Source organism: Lepisosteus platostomus, chromosome 2, assembly GCF_059453375.1.
Source record: "Lepisosteus platostomus isolate fLepPlt1 chromosome 2, fLepPlt1.hap1, whole genome shotgun sequence".
Classification (NCBI taxonomy): Eukaryota; Metazoa; Chordata; class Actinopteri; order Semionotiformes; family Lepisosteidae; genus Lepisosteus; species Lepisosteus platostomus.
Window position 1 is genome coordinate 72,918,959 of NC_142612.1, and position 23,806 is coordinate 72,942,764.

General features: G+C 38.6%; 1 protein-coding gene across 5 annotated transcripts in view; it reads right to left on the reverse strand.

Annotated features, from left to right (window-relative positions):
- The window catches only part of pik3cb (phosphatidylinositol-4,5-bisphosphate 3-kinase, catalytic subunit beta), a 72,987-nt gene continuing 49,181 nt past the window's right edge, over nucleotides 1–23,806 (reverse strand). For all 5 annotated transcript variants that reach the window (XM_088617464.1, XM_088617475.1, XM_088617485.1 and 2 more), the window contains 18 exons: nucleotides 22,270–22,437; nucleotides 20,242–20,331; nucleotides 18,882–19,133; nucleotides 18,029–18,125; nucleotides 17,448–17,578; nucleotides 16,296–16,349; nucleotides 15,847–16,035; nucleotides 12,390–12,511; nucleotides 11,004–11,147; nucleotides 10,551–10,650; nucleotides 8,636–8,832; nucleotides 6,908–7,017; nucleotides 6,416–6,494; nucleotides 4,375–4,542; nucleotides 4,059–4,182; nucleotides 2,963–3,108; nucleotides 2,462–2,594; nucleotides 1–1,967 (listed from right to left, as the gene is read on the reverse strand). In XM_088617464.1, coding sequence (XP_088473590.1) covers nucleotides 1,830–1,967; nucleotides 2,462–2,594; nucleotides 2,963–3,108; nucleotides 4,059–4,182; nucleotides 4,375–4,542; nucleotides 6,416–6,494; nucleotides 6,908–7,017; nucleotides 8,636–8,832; nucleotides 10,551–10,650; nucleotides 11,004–11,147; nucleotides 12,390–12,511; nucleotides 15,847–16,035; nucleotides 16,296–16,349; nucleotides 17,448–17,578; nucleotides 18,029–18,125; nucleotides 18,882–19,133; nucleotides 20,242–20,331; nucleotides 22,270–22,437 — 2,442 coding nt within the window. In that variant the 3' untranslated portion in view covers nucleotides 1–1,829. The remainder of the gene's footprint in view (nucleotides 1,968–2,461; nucleotides 2,595–2,962; nucleotides 3,109–4,058; nucleotides 4,183–4,374; nucleotides 4,543–6,415; nucleotides 6,495–6,907; nucleotides 7,018–8,635; nucleotides 8,833–10,550; nucleotides 10,651–11,003; nucleotides 11,148–12,389; nucleotides 12,512–15,846; nucleotides 16,036–16,295; nucleotides 16,350–17,447; nucleotides 17,579–18,028; nucleotides 18,126–18,881; nucleotides 19,134–20,241; nucleotides 20,332–22,269; nucleotides 22,438–23,806) is intronic.

Consider the following 23,806-nt stretch of genomic DNA (forward strand, 5'->3'; position numbering starts at 1 on the left):
TTAAATGTAAAATAACTTTAATAAAACTCCCTTTGGAGAAAAAACAACTACCAACAAAACAAAAGCATGTACATCTTCCAAATATTCAGTGTCTAGAAGAACTCAAGGCTACTGGTGTGAGAACAGCATTACAAATAAAGTGAAAAAAAAATTACACAGCAGGCTTGCAGAACTTTCTGGTTATATTGCACAAATCAACCGCTGATGGTGGAAGAGCACCTCAAAAAAAAAAAAGATAGCTTTTAAATACATTAGTACTGAAAAGTACTGAATGCTCTTTTACTTCACAGATCACATCAATAAAAAAAATACATATTTTAAACAAGTTTAATTTTTCCATGCATTGACACTTTAAAAGGTACATTCCCTATAAAGCTCAAAACATAATTGTAAATTAAAAAGTCATAATTGGCATAAAAACTGGTCCACTGCATTTTGGTCCTGTGGCGTGGATTTCTTTTGACTTTACCATCATTCGATCTTTGATTTTTCTTGTTAGATTTAAGGTTTTAAACTTTGTTTCCCATTTTATTGAAATGATTACATTGGAGTGTGTAAGAAGGGTGTCCAAAGCAAGACCTTATACCCTGTTAAATTTATAAAAATAAAGGCAACTATGCAACCTGTTGTGTACTGAAATGTTACTTTTGTGTTTTTTGGCACATAACGAAAAAAACAAACCAGCTTCAGTTTCGTTAGCTTCATGAAGTCAGGGTGTCTTATGCCGAGAACGTTAAAAACATTTTAAAATGATATTTTAAAAATGAGATTTTTTTTGTCCGTTTTCTGAATGATGTTTGCAAGTAAATTCAGGCATGTCAGTGACAGTACAAACACCTGCATTGAAACCTGTTAATAAGACAAGGCAGTTATATAAATTTCAATAAAAAAGTGCTTTGTACCTGCAGCCAGTTTCTTCAGTGGAAGAAATTTAAGAATCACATCTTCATTTTAGCACATCACGTCAAAGTTTCACTCATCTCTGGTATAAAAAACATGAACCAGACTCCCAAACTAAGTTTCTAAAAATTCCAGTGTAGAGTAGTCCAATGATATTATCTAACATCATTTAGACTGGAAGTTCAAAGCTTTGCTAGCAATGCTTAGGAAGTAGTCTAGCACATAAATTTAAAATATCTTCTCTTCACACATTTGAGGCACATTTTTCAAATCTTTGAAAGAGGAATTACAATTGTGACGAAATACGTCTGGCTTAATTGTTGTTTTTTTCCCCCAGCAACACTATAGGTTTCACTAAAAGGAAACGTTTTTTTTCATTCTGTTGAGTCTAACCTATTTTGTAGTCTTTTGCCCTTACATTTGTATATCATAGCAGTCACTTTGCAATAACTCAGATGCATAACATGTACATAATCTAAAATCTCTTGGCTGAAACTCATCACAATTGGAGTTACCTATATTGCATTCTAAGCAGTATTTAATTACACTGTGTTTAATGTGATCATGTCTCACCATGTCTGTTGAAGTAAAGCTGTTGAACATATATATTATCATTACAGTCACATAGAAATGTGTACTAACGCCATTTTTATAGCTGTTTCACACAAACCTCGTCAATAAAATATACAGGAACATAAAGAAACCAGTAGCCCCCAGCGTGCAAAATCAGCAACTGTCGATTACCCACTATATACAGATATGAAAACAAAACAAAAAAAATCTTGGTCTAGTTTTGAAGAAGCAGTGAAGCTGACAGTGCAACAATCGGGTTATTCACATCACCCCTGTGCCAATATATGGTCCAGACTTCAACTGTTCCCTTCTTTAAAAACAGATTCCCACAGTCAGTTCGGGCACTGGTGCAACTGCTAAGATCTGTTGTCTTTTGCCACATTGTGTGCCATCCAGTTCACTTTTGTAGTCCAACTTTCACGCAAAGCCTCATCAAATTTCTGTCTGAATTGTTTTAGTGCGTCCTCATCAGTTTTCCCCAGCGCAAGGGAGTCCTAGAAAAAAAAAACATTTTAAGAAAATCCATTAAGCTACATCCTCAATTTCCCTTCGGGATTAATAAAGTCTAATCTATTATCTATCTATAGGGTCTTGAGATTTTTGTCGCCGTTAAACCCACTTAGTTTAGAATTTGGGTGTTCTGTCGATATTGAGGTTATTTCTGGGGGGACATTCCTACATGACCAGATTCCCCCCCCCCACACACACACAAGACACCACTGTTTGAAGAGCCAGATTAAACTCTTGAATTGTGAAAAGATAAGGGACAAGAGGTCGGAATTTCATAACATTTAAAAACAGGTCAGTAAGCATTTATTTTCACTTCACAGAATGAAAGAATTTGTTGGGAAAATTATGTAAGACTTTGATTTTACCCTATTATATGAATTTCTATTGAAAACAGACCAATGTTCTGTATATTATGGATATAAAACCTACGTGAGCTATAATAGATTTCAACCTTTGGCTCTTCCAGGGCATTTCTTACCTTAAGGTACTGAATGTCTTTAACTGATGTGAGCTCTGGAAGGCCTGCTGTGAGCATCAGTGCAAAGAGAGTAATAAATAAGTTTCCATTTTTCCGAAGGATCAAGTAGGCATCTTCACAGCACTGTCGAAACCTGGCAATGAACACCGGAATACAGAAAACATTAAAGTCGGCAGAGCTTTATCCTGCATCAAAAAGCCTCACATTTACCAACTTCCAAGGCTAAAGTGTTTTACTAGATGGTATTATTGCTTTTTTTAAAGGAAACTGAAGCATCAGGTTTGAATGTCAGTTTTCATTTAAACTGCCACGGACACGATCCATTACCCTAGTAATATATGTAGCTGTACGCTCTGCTATAATTCAAAGTAAAACAGTAGATGCTGGCAAAGCAAATTGGAAGTCTGTAAATTGTTCGGAATCAGGCTAAGTTACAAAGCAATAGATTCAAAATGCAATTCTATACTGTATATTCTTTGGGAGGTGCTGAAGGCTTCCTACCTGCCGAACTTCTCAGTGTTGCCCGTTTTTCCTTGCTGGATGACATGGATGAAATCATAAGTGAGAATGAAAGGCACCCGCTCCCTTTTGATCCCAAACTTGGATTTGAAGTTGCCCAGAATATGTCCGAAGTCTATGTGAAAGAGCTGAAACATGCAGACGCACAAAAAAAAAAGCTTAACGTCCATCGATCCTTCCCTTTTCTCATCACTTCTTCCAATTCAGGGCCATGGGGGAACCGGGGCCTATCCCAGCAAGCAACGGATGCAAGGCAGGATACACCCTGGACAGGACACCAGTCCATCACGGAGCACACACAACTAGAACCAGTCTTCCCAGAACCCAATTAACCTACCAGTATGTTTTTGGACTATGGGAGGAAACCGGAGCACCTGGAGGAAACCCATATAAACACAGGGAGAACAGACTCCATGCATGCAGACAGCACCCCAGGTCTGGGATTGAACCCTGAACCCCAGTGATGCAAAGCAGCAGTCCTAACCACTGCACCACTGTGCCACCCAAGGCTTATTGTTTTAAAACAAGGCATTACATATATACAAGAGCACATGGGACATTTCTCATTTCAATATTCAACACACTTTACTCTTCCTACAAAATGCTTTACTTATCATGAAGGCATTAAACAGTTTACTGCATGAATTAAGTCTCTGAACTACTCCTCCACACACAATGAACCATATTTTTACTGCAGGAGAGCACATTGTTGGGCACCAAGGTTGGAATTGTAAAACTTTTCACGTCAGGGGTAAAGTAAGAATACTGAATTGATAAGGTGCCGTTCTTCTACAACTGACAGAAACAGATTGGCAAAGTGACTTTTCCGTCAGTTTTCTACGCGAAATCTGAATAAATCAACAAAACCAAAATATTTTCTTGCCAAAGAAAATAAACAGCCTTCGGGAAATTGATTTAAAACCACCATAAAGAGCTTTAACTTCCAGGAAAACAAAGACTGCCAAGAGTCATAAAGGCTTCGCCACTTCACAACCAGGGTGCGAGGCTAAAGGAATGAATGTACAGCTTCTCGCAGAACACCACTGCAGTGAGATGTAGGTTCAACATACACCCTTACCTGCCCTGTGCTCCGAACCATGATATTGTCACTGTGTCTGTCACCAATTCCGAGCACATAGGTAGCTACACAGTAGCCAGCACAAGACAATGTGAACTCTTCAATTGCTCGATCCAGCGCATCTCTGGAGAGAAACACAAGGAAAGCAAGGTTATCCCACAAAAGAGACTTTTCTTGGTTTGTAATTATTATCCTATCCATTTTTAGAACGCGGGACTGTAGCAACAACTCCTGTACCAACTAAACCTGTTGCTGATTTCCTGCTGAAGGAGCTAAAAGTTAACAGGTATAATTTTACTAAGGACGTAATATTTACCCAGAATTCTTCTCTTTCAGCCAGTTGAGGAGGGCATCTTTGTTAAAAGCTGCAGTGGCAGCTACATTACTGCTGGTCAGCTGAATGTTGGCAATTGTTTCGGAAGCAGAAACAACTTCTATCAGACCAGTTCGGTCTCCTGTCGCTAGACAACCGTAAGGCACTATTCTGAAAAAAAAAGTTAATATGATGTAGTTACTCCAAAAACACAAATGTCCAGGTTGTAAAGAATCAGAAGAATACATTGTCTGGTTTTAAGAGATTACAGTAAAATAAGCATGAATACTTAAATCTCCATGTTCTGTACATTGTGGTGTAATTTCATTTTAGGGCAGGTTTAAGTTAGTTCTCACTCTGTCCAGTAGATGGCACAATGCATCTCTCATGAAAAGGTTCAGCTCTTTGGTCATAGTTACAGCTTTTGACTTAAGTTTAGAAAATGACTATTTAACATTCATATGCCACTAAAATAGACAAGAACTCAAAAGGGGTAAGTTAAAAGCAGCTCAACTGGAGTCATCGCTTACATTGAACGGGCCACAAACTGGACTTCGTAGACAAGGGAGACTAATTTCAAGTATGTGTAGAGAGCAGTCCCTTCAATATTTTGTGCAAGAAATTGTAGGTTTTCTTGTCAGAAGAAAAGAAACAGGAGTGCTTTATGTAAACCGGTTATCGCATCAGAGTTGGTGAAACTTCAGCAATATACTGAATGGTTTGAAAATCCTTTAAAAACTTTTATTTAGAAAAATATATAAAAATAATATGAGATTAATAATTTATTAATATAAGATCCACATTGTAAATATTGCCTGGTAAAAAAAAACCTCAACTTCTGGAGAACCTTCCTACTCAAAAACTGCACTTGAGGGATATTTTGTCACAGCAAGCAACACAACAGTACGACAAAAGCTAAGAGGTAGCTAGCTAGTACAGAAGAATCCAGGCATTTAAAAATCATTAGATCTTTTCTAAACCCCCCCAAAAAAACAACTTCCTTCAATAAAACCGTCTAACTGGATGTTCTGGCAGAAGGTCTTCAGCTAGCAATGAAAGCTGGTCTTCATTTGAAAAAAGAGTTGTCTCCCAGAACATGCAGTTCTGGCACCCAGACACTGTCATATAACATTATGTCTAGCAGAGGTCTGGCAGATTTAGAGACTGAGGTTGCATATATAAATTTGCCAAATGTACTAAGAGTCATGTGCCACATATGGAGTGCTGGATGAAGATAATTAAGAGGGCTTTCAGTTCGAGAGACATGTGGAATCACTGCCTGTCTTATCACAACATGACAAAGCTGCGCCAAGTGCCGAAGGGTCAGGGGTCAGGCTGGCCCTCTTCCATGGCATTTCAGGCCTGCTCCTTCTATGGGCTCTCCTCCAACTGCTTCCCTTTCAAAAGCAGGAGAGGATGAAAGCTCCCTGCTCCCCAGAGGCTCAAACACTCCGAGCCGGAGGAAAAAACATCCTTGTCAGAGAGGCATTCTGACAAGTCAACTCGAGGACACGTCCTGTGGGTCTATTCTATCTCATCCTGGGGTTTCTGAACTCGGGCCCCCTCTTCACCGACAAAGCTGCGCGTATGGAGGACAGCTACTGACAGATCTATAAGCAATTCTTGGCAATCCAATGTCTTCTTCCTTCCGTTGCAGCGAGTTTTAAACACGCTTCGGGAGAAGTCCAGCTGGCTTTCAGAAACTGCTGCGCCGAGATAAAGCACAATGAAACAATCGGGGGGCAGAAAAGATTCGAGTTTTCCCTCATGTTCTCTGCACGTTCTCAAAGGTCTGAAGCATGGTGAGGTACCGCCACGTGTGATGGACTCGGATATTAACCTGGCGACATGCTGCACAAAATCCAAATCAGCAAATGCAAATAATAGGCTATTATTACAATTTTACAGGTCATAGCAAAATGCCTTTCCGGATTTTCAGAAGGCACTGCAAAATTCACTCGAGGAACAAAAAGGTCGCTGCTGATCCCTAAGGAGCTTGAAACAACAAAAAGGGAATCTTCTGTATGAGTTTTGAAATTCTTACCTCAGGTCTAAATTAGCCTCTTTCCAAAGCATGTCCATCAGACGCAGGATCTGCAGGGTAAGCATGTCTTGGCGGAGGTCTAAAAGATTCACAATAAAGACCAATGGACAACTCTGGTTTGGGATCCCTTGAACTGAAGGCAACTAAATGCCTCAAAAGTCCTGAGCTGGTGGCAAAAGCAACATTCTATTTGTAGCAAAATGTGCCTGATGACCTAACACACATGCAGCAGATTATATTCAATTTCTCAAGTGCTACAATTATTTAAAACAGGCGTTGAAAGCTCTTAATATTTTCAAAGATGATTAAGCATGGGTAAAATAGACAAAGAAACCTACACTTTTAAATCAAAGAGTATTTGCAGAGTGCACTAGCTCCTAAGACATTAAATTGAAAGCTCTGTTAGATTAACACAAACCTAACAGGGAAGACATCTTAATTTCATCGTACACATAGCAGAGTTGTTATCTGAGCAAAATCCGATCTACTTACCATCGCCATTTTTAAAGATGATTCCTAATGTATCCCCTGCTAGCAGTTTGTTATTGTACACTACCCACAGTGGTTTCATTTTAGAGTCCATGTACCTGCATCTCTCCACACTGCATGGAATAGAAAGCAGAAAGAGAGAGAAAATCATTGCCAAACTACTGTAAAAATCACTTCCAGATGAAAAAAAAAAATCTAAGCGTAAGAAAACCGTTACAGAAAAACTTTAACAATTCAATCAAAAAAGAGCTCGAGACACATTGAAGCTCCAGTGTGACTGCTTGTTTTGGAAGCCAGCCAGCAATATCAAGATCACTAGTCACAGATAGCTTGAATGACACCACTGTACTTGCATTATCTGCCTTTATTAGATTAGTTTTCATTCATTGGTTCTGGAACCCTGGCAGCAATGTTAGGCCACATATGGCTTGCTTGCATGTCTAGATGTGCTATGAAAAATTAGTTTCAGAATTTTTGAAAGCAACCCAAATCAAAGCTTTGGTTAACATCCTAATATCAACCGTAAAACAGCACTAAGCAGAAAATGTTAAATTCTATCAAAAAATAAGGACGAATTTCAAGACGGTTTCACATATTTAAGATACCAAAAGGATTTTTCAATGACCATCTCATAAAACCCACCTAACTGACACTCGTTTTAAATCAAAAAAGCCAAAAGCTTATTTAAGCCGAAAGAAGTCAATTTAATAAAATGATCACTAAGAAATCAAGGTTTTCCCAAAAATCTTCAATATGGCAAGACAGTTGGAGCACTGTAAATAAATCTGTTACAGAACTGAAAATGTGCAGAATACATGGTTTAAAAAACCACCAAATAGCAGTTCACTTTCATACATCTGAAATTTAGGACAACCTAAAATTGCTATGGTTTATAGAACGTCTGAATGACTTTTAAAAAAAATCATTAAAATGAAAAAACATGCCAGTAATGAAGAAAAAATGTCAACAATATCGTCAAAAACTACGTCCTGATGACAGACAAACTGGGAACAGATGTTTCTGCGCAGTCTGGAAACTCAAAAGGATGGTTTTGTCACTTTAGCCAGAATGGTGGGCGCACCTGGGCTGGAATCAGATTAGAAAAACATGGAGCCTTTTAAATCACACCACAAAGTAGATGAACTGATAGGAGACTTTTTCAGTTCAGCCAGGGATACGTTTGAATTTCTTTCAAATCGGAAAAAGTACATCATGTTCTGCAGTTCTTCCATCTCCTAACCCTCAAGACATTACAGGGATAAGATGCTAATGATGTTTGAAGTTGGTTTCTGACTGGCAACAGTATGCTTAAATATTACATTTACAGGAGTGGTAAAGTTTAGACACTTATTTAAAGGACTCCACATGTGCGATGGAAAGAATGATGTAACTATGGGTCCGAAGTGGAAAGAAATCTTTAAAAACAACTTTTTTGCTGGATGCCCAAAATGCATGAAAAGGACTGTAAATAAGTTAGGAAAAAAAACTAAGAATGGACAAAGGTGGCCCAATATGTCAACACGTTATTAATGAGGCACTTTACTACAGTTCTCTCTTCAAGGATATTTCAAATCACTTTTCACTTTTCCATACAAGCATCTTTACAAAAAAACATATGGTCTTGGTATTATAAGGGTATCACTAACTGTTCAAACAACTGTCTCAATATGTATTGGTACCTTAAATTCAACGTCTGCAAATTCATAATTCTGCTTTTGCAGACATACTCACTGGATTCCCGAGAGGAGGATGCTGGGATTGAGAGGCGACTGGAGATCGGAGAGTGTCTCTGCAAACCCAGTCTGTCTCAAACAGGTCATCATCGCTTCTTTGGTCAGCATTGCCTCTTTAGTTTTGTTCCTGGCGTTTTTTAAAGTGCCCAGCTTGATTAATTCATTTACAGCTTTCAACTTGCATAGTGCCTCGACCTAAAAAAACAGCAAGCCAGGAGAAATAAGTGTACAGAAATACATGCTTGTCTGAAACTGGGAATATTCATAACAGAGCTACAGTCATCTAAAATTGAGCAGAACAGCTAGATTACAAAATCTAAAATACTGCACTGCCATTTCAGCCAGAAGGAAAATTACTGCACAGGCTATAGGTTTATCGAGTTTTGAAGAGTTCAAATAACTTTTTGATTCTGAAAAGATTACAGTTATCATAAGAGAAAATAAGAAGACAACATATTTAGGGTTAGTTGTATTTGAAATTGGTCCGATCCTAAGAAAAATATGAACATGATGAGAGACACCAGGCTGTGTGCCGAAGTCGTTTCAGCACGTCCATGTGCCTTTTCTCATCGGATAAAGAAAGGAAAGATGGTAGGACTAAGCACCTCACTGTTACCCAACTTATAAACGATGCAATAGGATCTATAAGAAGTAATAAGTGTATATTTTCCTTCTTGCATGACAACGTTGCCAGCAGAATTACTCCATGTAAAGCAACCTAAATGCCAAACATTTCACAATAAATTACCAAGGACAAAAAAGAGCTTGTGTTAATTTACTTTAGAAAAACATCATGGTGATAGACTATGTATTGCACTTTCAGAAAACATTTGCCGCAATAATGAGCACATGAAAAAGTGCAACGGGACAGAATAACAGCAGAGGAGACATAACAGTACACCTTCCCTGACAATCACAATGATGTAAATATTTATTTTAAACTGGTCAAGGATTCAGACAGTTGGCCTGTTTTCTCCCGTAAGAAGTTTTACACTTGTATTAAAGCAAAAGACTTTAATGGCTTTAACCCAGCAGTGAAGTGAAAAGGCACGTTGTCTGCATGATAAAAGAGAAACCAAATTCACTACATGACCAAAGGCCATTGAGAGGTTTCGCATTGGAACAAGTAGTCAAGAACAGAAAGGGCTCTTCTGAAATACTGTCAGTTTTCTATTCTAGGAAATAGCCGCCTAATCTAGTAGGTGTTAGGCCTAAAGCTGAAAGTCGGTGGAGTCATTCTGAGTGGGGCTCCACAGGATGAAGTGGAAGCTGTAAGCTGTGCGATTGTGAAATGGTGGCCAAGAAGTGTTACTGGGTCAAACAGCTGTCAAAACCCAGCACTCAGAGACCTCTCCCTATTCTCAGAGCTTGTGCAATCACCAGCGATAAGGAAATTTCACTGGAACCCAAGCCCTGCAAACAGGAACTTTTTGAACTGTTCTCTCTTTTGAATTTCTTCCGTGCTTGTACAGTTGGGAATTCATTCAACCCTTTTTCCAGTGGTGCTGAAGTCTGGTTTCCTGATCAGTCAAGGTACCTTACTTGACTCCCTTGCCTGAGTGAGGGTTTGAAAATGATAAAGGCTACAGTGAAAACTACATTTATTACATCACTACCTTACAATTCCCCCCACCCCAAACAAGACCAAAATAAAATGTGCTGAATTTCACCTTCATCTGGAGTGTTGAGGTTTTAAATGCAATTTAAAACTGAATTCTACATGAGATGAGAACCGAACAAAGCTTTAAATAAAAACAGAATTCTGTGGGGACTGTATTTATGGCATGGTTTCCGTAAAAAAAAAAAGAAGTTGCTTGTAAAAAGAGAAGCTAAATGGTGCATAGAGGTTTATGTGCTTATTCATATAAGATCTTAAAAACTGAAGACTGAAACAGCAGAATGCCCGAACCTACCTGTTTCTTAAGAACCTCAATATGAGGAATGCTGCCCCGACAATAGGCTTCCAGTATCAATGAAAACTGAACAGACACTGCAGGCATATGGATTTCAGACCTGCCAGGTACCAAACAAAAGCAACCATTAACACAGTTAAAACAAACAGCTCCTGGGAACATTGCAGGCCTTGTGTATGTCTTTCTTAATATGCGTTTGCCGTTACAGGAAAGGGGCCAACTTGGATCCCTTGCCGTGTGCATTGTGGGCTCAATTAAAATGGATCCAGTCAGGAGATCAAAACCTAAAGTCTTCCCAGGAAATTGTAAATAAACACCAGAGGTCTGGAGCCACTATCGGAAGGATTTATTATTTGTGTTTTTAAGCCACAAACTGGTGTTGTTTTACACACACAAGGCCTGAAGTGTGCTTGACAGACACAATAACCAACAGCAGTGTTCCGAATGACTTGCCTTAAATGCCAAAACAGGAAGTGGCCTATCTTCCTATTGGCCTGTGCTCTTTCCAAGAGGAACCTGGAGAGGGCGCAGTCATAATAAGGCTCATAACGTAGGACCTGCACAAGCTGCAGGAGATACTGCGACAGCTCCTCGTCACTGCAGGGGAGAGGGCAAAACTTAGAAGACCAGCACAACAACCTGCAAAGCAGATACTTTCAAAGATAAGAAACAGAAAGTCTATGCTTTTCTCAAGCCTACAGAAAAAAAAATCACAGTTTGAGACTGGAATCTCCTTTAAACTCAGAGAGACCATATACACTTTCAGGAGAATAATCCAGAGTCAGTTTTTATGCTTTAAAAAATAGCTCTTAGAAGCATTGGTGGACAAAGCACAGAAAATACACATTCTACTCTTTTCCTTAACTACTCTGCCCAAATATTGATGAAAAAACATCTGTGTGTGTGTGGGGGGGCAGGTTTAGTGAAACAGCCTGTGAGAGTTTACTTTAGAACAATTGAGCATATTAAGTGTATAAAGTCTAAAACAAATGCGAAGATCTTCAAAAATACTGGTTAATGAGGCAAGTAGAAAAATCTGACGTTTCACAGGAAGAGGTTAATTACACATTAAGAGGTTTGAATTACTTCAGAAATTCCTTTATCTACTATTATAGGCTCTCGCTGACCATAGTATCATTTGGAACAAATTAGAATTGGAACAAATTCTTTTCTAGGAAGGGACAGTTACACGATAGGTATAGGGGACGAGCTTGAAGTGGGTTGGGGGGGGGAGACCTATTGCATATTGCATGGTCAAATGTGGCTTCTCTTAGTTTTTGGACCCAGTTGCTGCTGCTACATTAATCCCAATACGTGTTCTCTTTGTAATGGAGAATTTCTTCAGAATATTAGCATTCCAGGAGCACCCAGGAGAATGTTTGACTGCCATTCTGGTCATGGAACCTCTATGTTTGTGACGGGCAGCATGAAGTAGCAGAATGTTTGAACTGGGCCCTCTGGTGTGGGTTAAGTAGCATGTCAAACATTAGACCGATCAACTTTGTCCTCTCCAGAATAAAAAGAAGACAAAAACTTGGAACAGTGTTTAGGGTTTTGTTCGTGTAAAAACCTTGTTGTGAGGATTTAGTCAACGGTAACAAAAATGGCATGTTTTTGAGCATTTTAAAGCTTGGTGAAAATTTCGGTGGTTCTGAAGAAAGAATGTTGGGTAGATAATTTTAAATTTTTCTACGCTTTTAGGCAGGTATTTATGACCTTGAGGAAAACAAAAGCAAATTAGCAAAAGGAAGATGAAACTGAGAAACAGCACAGATTTCACCGAGATAAAAAGCTGAAGGGAAAGTACACATATGGCTACCAAGACTGGACAGCATTTACCTCATGTCTCTAAGGCAGTTCACTGCATATTCACGCACATACTGGTCTGGGTAGTTGAAATCTAATAACTCCAGTGCATCCCTGGGACTCAGCTTGGGCCAGATCTGCAGCAGGGCTTGAAGCTGTCAATGACAAGCCAAAGAAAACAAACATCAGGATTATTGATGGTATATGCATTCAATTTAACATTTTAGAAGCAACCCCTTTCATGATTTACGGTGTGTGTTCTGATGAATTCTCAACCAGGGGTTCAAGTAGCCCAATACTGCTTCAGATGGGATCAACTTAAACACTCTCAACAGATTTTAAACTGCCAAAACACAGAAACCCTACGGTATTGTAACTTTCAGGTACCTGGATTAGGCAATTCTGCATACAGTACCTACTACACAAAGACTACATTTTTGAAGATTTACTCAAGATCATTCAAAGCTTTAAGCAAGCTCTGCCGCAAGGAGCACCACATCTTTAAAAGTGCCTCAACAAAGGCAGAAAAAGCATAGGCAGACATAGGCTGAAGTCTTCAAGCATGAAACAGATTACAATATTACATTTTACGACATGGAAAAATGCAAGTTTCAAATGAGGTTGTATTGTGTCATTTGCTATATTAGTAGATTAGAAAAAAACAAGCTCAATGTTCCATCAACTTCACGACAATGAATGTACCTTTAGTCTTAGTCCAATAACAGTATTAAAAACAACTATTTAAAAGGTCTTTAATAAGTTACATATGTTTGTTACTGTCTAAACTGGATATGTGACTCCGGGTCCAGACTATTTTTTCATTTTATAATGTTTCCTCAAAAGAGGCAGGCACAATTAATTCACAAGCCTATTGTTGCAGCAATGGTAAACTATTAATAAGAACTGCATGTCTCCCCAGGTGGGTGCAGTCAATGAAAAAAGACCTCAAAAAATAAAATTTAACATAACACATTGTTTTACTAGTGGACTTTTCAACAATTGCTCAAAGTTGGATAATAGCCAGAATAGTGTCTGCCTATGATTCATTTCCTTTCTGAAATGTGAGCTGATGTTTAGCTTTTATTTTAACAAGGACCAGTTTACTTCATCCCCAATTCACACAGATAACACTAAAGGTTGGCAATTAAAATCAGGGAAAGCATAACTGACAAACAAGTCACAGGTGCTTCATAGCAAAATGCTAAGTGGTCACAGCCCTGTTTACCACTGACTCAGTCCAGGACAGATGTTCACAAAAGCCCAACAGCTGGCATCACAGATACTACCCTGTTATGTCAGTACCACACTTGACATAAAATACACTAAATACATATTGCTGACAAGTTCTAAGAATTTCAAATTCAAGTTAGAAGTCTCTCATTTCCATTATATAAAGTTATATATAATTTATATTAATTATTAATTTAAATAGTATATTTTATTTCCATATAATATCAGAAGTCTTCCCAGAAGCATGTAGAACACTTTTATTTCCTCTATTGGTTTCACAAACTGACTTTCAGTTATTAAACGTTAACATTTTTAGTTCATACTTCTTAGCCGGCAGGGGGTGCTCACCCTGCGGTCCATGTGGGTCCTAATGCCCCAGTATAGTGACGGGGACACTATACTGTAAACAGGCACCGTCCTTCGGATGAGACGTAAAACCGAGGTCCTAAATCCCTGTGGTCATTAAAAATCCCATTGCATTTCTCGAAAAACGTAGGGGTGTAACCCCAGAGTCCTGGCCAAAATTCCCATTGGCCTATACCAACAATGCCCTCCTAATAATCCCCATCTATGAATTGGCTTCATTACTGTGCTCTCCCTCCCAATTATATTGTTAAGCGCCTTGGTGAAACCTTGTTGTGAAAGGCGCTATATAAAAATAAATTGAATTGAACTAAGAGCTGATGTGTAGTGAGCGTTCTGGCACACTATGGCTGCCGTCACATCATCCAGGTGGGGCTGCACATTGGTGGTGGTGGAGGGGATCCCCATTACCTGTAAAGCGCTTTGAGTGGAGTGTCCAGAAAAGTGCTACATAAATGTAAGCAATTATTATTATTACATTATTATATTTGCAAAAATGCATGAAAAACTGCTGCTGAAAATCCACCAGTGAAACGCAACATGTCCTGGTGAGGATCTAACTTGGTAGAATATAGTGGATACATCAGACCGTGGGTTCATAATCTTTTAACAAAATACTGTTACCAAAACCTGCCTCTAATAAGTGTTAAAATACACCTTTTTTATGTGCCCAAATAATTTTTTACAAGGACCTCTAAAAGAATTAGCAAAAACATGCAATGCAATTGTCTCATTTTGAACCCATTTTTATATACATCTTCCCACTCATATCAATATATGGGTCAACTGTTAAAAACCCCAGACCATTTAATGACTGTATACTCAAAATCAGTAAACTAGAGAATTTGTCATAACCATTTTTGTATGTTGTGCATTACTTCTGTAAATAATTTCACTGGCACAACTTTGCTCTTAGAGTAAATCAGGTTTTCCTCAGATGGCATATCATGGCTCTCATAGTTCTCTTTCCATGCTTTGTTGAATTTAAAAAATGGCTTACTCCCATTTTTATCACTTCAGTTCAAGTTGCTAAACAGCAGAGAGGACCACAGTACCTAAATACCTCCAACTTAATTGATTGAGACCAAAAGCTGCTTTACATTTCTGGTTCGGGTTGGGTGAGCGTTGCTGTATTTCTTCCCTAAATTACCCAGGAGTTTAAGACTGGTAAGTTTTTCTCAGATGACAGACAGCGACTTTTTCCTTAAAAAAATGCAAAAGGGCCAAGTGCTCTTTGGAATGACCTGCACTACACACTCAAACCATGGAGCCAGTCACGGAAGTTCCAAAAGAAAAGAGGTACCAGGAGGTTTATTTATGTTTCTTGTTCCTTGTGAACGGAAGCTTGGATCAGCGTGAGTCACAGGCAGGGTGGGTACCTGGCAACAGTGGCAGTAAGGTCGAAGGTCACCCTAGGAACTGTTTTGACAGCAGTTTGTGATGTCCACAATCGGGCAAACCCAAATCCCTCTCTCAGCTCGTGACTCACGGCCAGCGTTAAAAAGCCCTGAGGTCGCAACAATTTTGGCGCTCGACCTGCATAGTGAACGTCTAAAAAATTTATATTCTATTCTCGGACCAGTTAATTTAATTACATGCGGGATACATCTGAGAAATTGATTTTTTTGCATGTGCCCAGCAATATAGCATTGACACCTTGGGTCTTATTTCTGAAGCACTACAAAGCTTATTCTGAACTGACAGAGAAAAAAAATATTTTTCCACACTGGAACATTGAAAAAGGATCTCAATAATACAGTTAAATGTTCTAAAATAAGGCAGAGTGAGGCTGTAGGTTTAGAGGTGCAGATGAAAAAAAAAATTCAAACAAAAAACAGCACGAGACTTAATTATACAGGTCAATGTTAACGGTCTGCCAATCACGATGTTGCTTTACCTGTGCCATATCCTCATGCTTGTTCCACTTCACGGAAAGCAGCAGTTTAGGCAGTGACTGGGGGAAATTCTCTCGACAGTCGTAACGCAGAGTCCAGATGAGATCCTTCTCGTTCTCGCAAAGCTGAGACAAGGGATCTCGCTCCATTATTTCTTTCAATTCGATGTGGAACTTCTTGCTTCCTCGACCCTGCGAATAGAGTTTCAGAATTAAAACACCAGAGGGCAGCAGGGCACCACAACAGGCAAATTAAAATACAGAGGCATACTCCGACTTAACTGTCGTCAGAATTTGATGTTCAAATTCAATTCCTTCTGATTTCTTACAAATGCGCAAAGTTCAAAACATACCCTACACTAATTCAATTTAAATCACCTTTTCCCCAGCATAAAAATGAAGCTGCAATAACAGCAAAACGAAATTATCATGATTTGAATGAATAAACTTACAACCATAGGCATGCAGTCACTACCCCGTGCAATTTCAGCTGCCTTTTCCAGGATCTATGGAAAAAAAGAACGATGAAAAATTGCAGAGAAATAGATACAGACAAGGAGCAGCTTCACCAAGGATAAAGCAATGTTGTACGTAATACTTTATAAAGTCACAAAAGTATATTCATGTGAGACCTTCACATCTTTGAAGATTACTGGCTGATGTTCAGGTAGCTGCAATGCACAATTTTTTTTTAAAGACAAACGGAAGATTTGTCTGAAAAAGATTAACTTATTTCTATGTGTAGCATATTTATTAAATTATGAACGTGCATACCATTAAAGGACCATAAGCTTAAGGTCAGGTACAGGTCATTATGACTTTAAAAAGACGACTACCTACTGCCATACTTCAATAGTTAATTATTACAAGCATTTACAATTGCCTCCTTCAGTATGCACTGCTTCTGTGTGCACTTAGGAAAAAAGCAATTTTGCTTTTCTCCAGCAGGTGGCCTGCAAGCCCAATTTCTAAACTGCATTTTTCTTAAATTGGTCAAACTTAAGATATTCCCTAAAAAAAAACTTAAGATATTCCCTTTTAAAGGCTCTAATTTTAGGATTGATTTCACTAGCTGAAGTGGAGAATCCCTGTATCATGTTTTCTTAGGTTATGAACATCAACATCCTTCCATAAACTGGATCTTGAAATCGTTGGGTACTTTCCACAAGGTAAATCCCATTAAAGAGTAATTTTGGAATTAAACCAACTTTGCAGTCTGTTATTATGTGAAATCATAAAACATTTTATGTAACATTAATTTCCAGTCTATTTTTTATCTGGAATACCATGAAAACAAATTGATATTGTGTTACAATAACAGATGTGTTATAAAGCAAATGCCCTTAATTATTCTCTCTGAATATTTCTATTTTAGTGTAACAGGAAAACTTTAAGGGCACCACAAACGACAGTACCTTTTAGCCATTACCCTAAATAGGGATGAAAACAAGCTTTTTGAAAACAAAGACTATTCAGGTCTTTGAAAACATTTTTGCATGTTCCAAACAGGCAAGCAAAGACGCCTAAGCACACAGCCCTGTTAATTAAGTCTGACCAAGGACAACGTGACTCGTTTTAAAAAGACTACGAAGTGTACACCGTACCTTGTCGAAGGGGGGATAGATAACTGCGGACTTGGTACACTCATGGAAATGAATGTGCAAAGCAGTAGCATTTTCAGTGTATGGGTTGGTTTGCACAGTCCCAATGGGGTTCAGCATTTCTTCAAGTTCATCTGAAAGAAAATGGTTTAAAACCTTCACATGGAAGACAAAAAAAAAGCGCTTCTTCAGTCTTGCAACGTGACTTATACAACTGAAGTGGGATCGGCAATGGTTATCCGTTATGGTTTGAAGACGTCCGATGGTAGATGTCATTTCTAGGTTTTGGAAAAGCAGCAAGTGTGCATTTGGGTGATACAAATAAAAACAGAAACTAATGCTTTTATGATGTGCATGCAAGACTGCAAAAAAAAAAACTTATGAAATGGCAAACCAACCCAAAATGGTTATCTTACATACAGCTAAAAAAAAAAGATTTTAATAATCCCTTGTTTTAAAATGTACATACAGATCCTTCAGTACATCACCTTAAGGCCTCTATGACGCACACAGAACTTGGTTTAAATGCACAGATAAGTGTACTCGGCTATTCGACTCTACATTGCCCCTGTGTGGAAACTCACCAGGAAAAGATGACCAGCCATGGAGTATTAGTTCACCTGTCTTCAGCTGCCCGCGGTAGTCAAACACCATGGTATTCACCCAAGCAATTGGATAGTGCTGCAAAAAACATAAAAATCTGTCCAACGACTGCTTAAATTCTGCCCTGCATACAACCAGCTCAGTCCGTCACCTTGTTTAAAGTTGAAGTAATTGCTACACAGGCTGTCATTTACTTCTCCATAGAAGCACAGATCTTTAAAGTCATGCTTAGGACATTTATTTTTAGACAAATGAAAGGATTCAACAGCAGCAGAATGCACGACCTGACATCCTAACCAATTTGAATGTGGGCATTCATCATGTGGGTGGTTGGATATTTGAGACACTGTTTAAACATGATTAAAAATGCAAGCTTTCATCCCTCTTGCTCTCGTCCAAAAAGCTTCCTTGCTTCTTTATTTCTGACTATTTTTGTTATAGGTTGGGGAAATACACGTTGTGTCAATATTTATGCTAACTCTAGAAAGCTGAAAAGTCAAATATAGGACATCATCCAAAAAACTAGGCTGCAGAGGTATTCCATGTGGGACATGAACATTAGTTACAGCAGCACAGCCAGTGCAGAAATGATGGACACTTTGGAGCTAGATTGTGAATTCTATTACAAGTGTCAGGCAAAAGAAAGGATTTGTATCAATATCAACTCTTAGGATCATTACTACAATATGAAAATCTACTTCTGAAAACCCTCAGATCCTTACTGAAAAGTGTCAAGTGTTTGAAACAGAATGCCTTATGTGCACAATATCCCTTTACACCCCACCATTTTTAAAAATAACTTTGTTGAAGTAGGAAGTGAAATTGTCAACGTACCACTTTCCCCGCTTTCCTTATGGTCTGGTACTTGGTAGCATGTATGTTCTTGGTCGACTTCTGCTTCTTCACTTTGTCCATCACAGCGTAGACCGCAAAACACAGCCGGGTCATTCTCGGCATGTCACACACATTGATGTCGAACTCCAGTGTTTTGTTCCAGACGTGCTCGTTCTTCCCGCAGGTTTCTGAGCTCACCGCTGGCTTGCAAAGGAGTTCCGTGCCATGAAACAGCCCTGCCCTGACCTGCACCTGGGGTGGAAGGACACACTCACTACTGTACCACGTGAGGGACTAGACAGCGCAAACACCAATTACTGTCAAGACCGAAGAGAAAAGAGACAACGTTTCAGCTGTGGAGCCTTCTTTCACACCTGAAGAAGGCTCCACAGCCGAAATGTTGTGTTTCTTCTCTTTTCAGCATGGAATAAAGTTGTTCCTTTGCATTCTACGCATGCGGACGCATCTTCCTATTTGAACTTGCTGTCAAGACACTGACCAAGAAATTCCAAAAATCCTTTTTCTCCGTAGTGTGGCTTATATCCCATATGTAAAGCCAAACCACTTAGCTTTTTCCACATTTTGTATCCACACAATAGGCATTTTAGTTTAGCAATATTCACAGTCTCTTTGGCTTCCACAGTTTGCAATAAGGATAGTTTGCTCAACAAATACCCATTAAAACAATGAATTGATTAAAGAGCCCATTAACAATGGGCGGTGGCTCTGTGGCCAAGGATCTGCGCCTGTGGCTGGAAGGTCACTGGTTCAAATCCCACAGCCGGCAGAGGAATCCTACTCCGTTGGGCCCCTGAGCAAGGCCCTTAACCCCAACTGCTCCAGGGGTGCTGTACAATGGCTGACCCTGTGCTCTGACCCCAAGCTTCTCTCCCCGTCTGTGTGTCTCATGGAGAGCAAGCTGGGGTATGCGAAAAGACGAATTCCTAATGCAAGAAATTGTATAGGGGCTAATAAAGTGATGTTATGTTGTTATAAAACTATGCAACTTTTAACACATTACATTTTTTACAGTTCTGCAATGCAAATATAGAACACATTGAAAATGATGCCATCTAAACTAACAATTACGCCTAAGGTTGGAGATGCGTTATATAAGAAATGGGAAACTATGCCCTTTCTTAACAAGGACTGAAGAATATGCCTCAGTTCCAACTGAGTATATTGCTGAAATTGCGCAATCTTGTGAAGTTATGGAATAACATCCAGAGGCTTGTAAGTACAGACTACTTCACTATGGCAGGAGGAAAGACGCGATCCTAACCAGGCTGCAAATTTGTGGTGTCAGTTTTTAACAGATCGGTCCTAGAACTTCTTGAGTCCTAGAAAAAACAAATCTTACCTTGACCATTTCTTCTGCATTGACCTTGCTTCCCTTGATAAGAGTAATCCTAAAGGGCTCTGCAACATCCCAAACGCAGGTTGATATTTGCTAAAAGGGAGGACAATGCCATTAACGCCAACTAAAACAGGATTTATTAACAGAAAAGATTAACAAAAGAATATTAAGAGGGTAAACAGGGCTATTATGAATGTGACCTGGACCTTATGGGTTTACACAGTGGGAAACAAAACCTGTGGATTTACCATCCTGATAGCTTTCAGAATGCTTCACAAGGTGATCATTACCTTTCACATTTCATGTTATTTAAAGCTCTTTAAAAAAGGTTCTGTATTTATTCATCAGTACATTTAACAAAACACTATTATTCGTCAATTTGTTATTTCTTTAGTTGAAAATAAACACTGGCAAGGCCACTGCTTTAAAGCGCGTCACAGATTTCAAATCACAAGACAGCCAAACCATGTCTAACGAGCCCCCCCACGGGGCTAAGAGAAGACGTGGGCTCCAGTTGCAATTTGTAGCGGTCCAATCCCTAGGCTAGACACATGTTAGCAAATCCTGCACACCATAGTGCACATGCCAATGTGGAGTTTGCAAATAAATTCTGTTCTTGCGAATACAACAGTTCAAATGACCTTCTACAGAAACCATTCGAAGTGGCCCGTTTCAAAGGACACAAAAGGCTTTAATGCAATGGCCTGCTGATTTTTGGGTCACAAAGATAGTTTATTTATTCTGAAACCATCATAATGGTCAAATAGTTATAATGCATGTAATGCAAGTGGATATCATGGGAGGATTTGATTTTGATGCCAACAACTGAGACCGTAATAGGTTACTGTATGTCTACCATTAGAGTTTAAGTTTACAAGAGCACCTGCAAGGTGAAATTCCTGTATTAAATCTAGCTTTGCAATAATGACAGGAAAATGGAGAACCATCAGGGAAATATTATCATTATATAAAAGTCCAGAACATAGGTTTACAACGTCAGGAAGTAAAAAAGGAAGAGTACGATAAAATGGAATAGGATTAACATGGCAATGATGCCAAGCTTTTGGAAAGATTCACCCTGAAGCACAGAACAGATTCACCCTAAGTCTAAATAAAGGCTGGAAAGCAGCAACCGATACAGTTTTAACACACCAAGAAAAATATGAAAAAGGAGAAATGCGATTTTAACACGTGGTTTCTAGTTAAACAAATGGAGAACAATAAATACAAGTTTGAACGCTGATGAAATATTTTAGAAAAGCCACAATAAATTGAAAGAAATACTATCATGCAGGTTCAAGTTGACTTTTTCAGTATCACAATATCAAAAGAACATTAAAGGACTCAAAAGAACAGTGTGGAAGAGGGTGCAGAACTGGCAATGAAAGGTAAGTGGCTAATGCATTTTACTCTGGTGTACTGAAGAAACAGCTAGGATGCCAAAAGCAAAGCAAATTCTATACTTAATAGTATCAGGATAGAAGGATCTGGACCACTGCTCTTCAGAACTTAGATCTATGATCTACTGTAGTTTCTTGTACACTCAGAATAGTGTATCTACATGTGTTAATAACCCTGTCTTATGAACAGTCCATTGGAACTAAGCTATAAATATATAATATAATTGTAATACCATTAGAATATGATGCACAATTGGGGTTACTTTCAAGAGGCAAGATAAGGTTTTTGGAAAACTTTAGATAGGACCATCTAACTTGTTACTACAAACAAGTTAGATGGTCCAAATGGCAAAAGTTTTCAAGAGAAGACCAGTACACTTCTCAGAGGTGAAGAAACACTGGCCGATGTATGAAGACCATGAGACCAAGATGAACATAAGAATGTACTAGGTTCAGGCACTTTGACACGAAAAAAAGAGTTCAAGAAATGTAATGAATATCCAAGAATACAGTCCCTACAGCTTTAAGTATAATTATTTTTTTTATTAAAAGGCATAAAAAAATAAGAGTGACAGATTAACACTGTACCACATTCTGAAACATAACCTTTCAATGGCTTTTAAAAACTCACCGAAACACCTCTTTTTTTGGGAGGTAATGGAAATGGAGGATTGGAGGACTTCCGATTCACAACTGTCCCAACTGCAGAGATTTCTTTTTCAAACATCTCCTTGACCGTGGAGCATTCGACGAGAGTCAGGTGGGGGCTCTCATTACACATCATGCAGGTCTTTACGTACTAAAGAACAGAATAACATGGAATTAGTACATTCCAATTGATACTGGAAGGAAAATAAATGATGCTGCACTTAATCTAAAAGGGCCAGTGCACTATAAGGAAACTATCTTGAGAAAGTAGGCACTGGATCAACATGGAATGCCTCAAGAATACTGGAGCAATAATACTGAAGTTCTGTATAATCAGTCATCAAATATATATATATAAGGATATATATCAGCTATGTCAAATTTAGCAGAACATTTTTTACCGCAAACAGCTCTAGCACATGTTCTCAAACCATGAATTGGTCAGAATCAGAAAAATGTCAAAAGTGCATGACACTTTTAAGCCAAGAATTTGCTTCAGGCTCTGTAATCAGTTAAGTCTTTGTTACCCCAATACTGCTGTAGACTTGGATTTCATGGCACTGACGCTACCAGAAAAAGAAAGAACTCTGCAGATGACTTAAAAGTTGACGACAATAAGGCCTTTTCCATTTGACAGGTCAATGGCTTCTTCTCAGAACAGCCCGACTTCATATAAGCCTTAAATTAGCAGAAAACCCCTGCCCAGTAATGAATTGCATCAGCTGATGAAGATCATGCATTTTTACAACATAAACCGTAGGTTAATGAGACATTCGGACTTTTCAAGGTACACTAATTTAATGCATAACCAGAGGGCAAACAAAACCAAAATGCCAGAGCATTTCCTAGTAAAAAATGTTTGAAAAAGAATGAGATCATAAAAACAGTTCACATTCTCGAAATCACGAGCTCTGTTCTTTCCTTGAATTCAACATGTCGGTATACAAGTGCCATTCTACACTTAGCATGATCTTGGCACACCTGCATACAACATCTGCAGATGTCGCATAACACAGGACACACATTTGTGCTCTGCATTTTAATTTAATACATTTTAATGCCAGAAAAGAATGAAAAAAAAAATCAAACTTGATTAAATGAGGTGCTTGAAGCTAAGCGCGTAGACGTTTATAGGTCTCAAGGAGCTAGAAAAGAGTAAAATGTTCGAAGCACGAAAATTAAAAGTACTTAAAAGAAACCATGATATCCTTATTTCACCATTTATGAGACCGGTATAAGGAAAAGAAACAGAAGAGATTATCCCTGGGTTTGATCAATAAGGGCTATGTTGATTAAATGAGTTACACAATGATTGAAAAAAATGCTTTCCGATTTTAACAATCCGAAATGAAACAGAATCAGCGAAGATTTAAATTTACAGAAAAATGCGGTCAGCAGCTCTGAAGCCATCGGAAAAAATACTGTAAAACAATGGGTAAGGCCAAGTAAGGTAGAGAAGTCTGGTTTGGAGCATTTTCTAAATGCACACTTTCCTTTAATACACAATTAAGGCTTTGTAA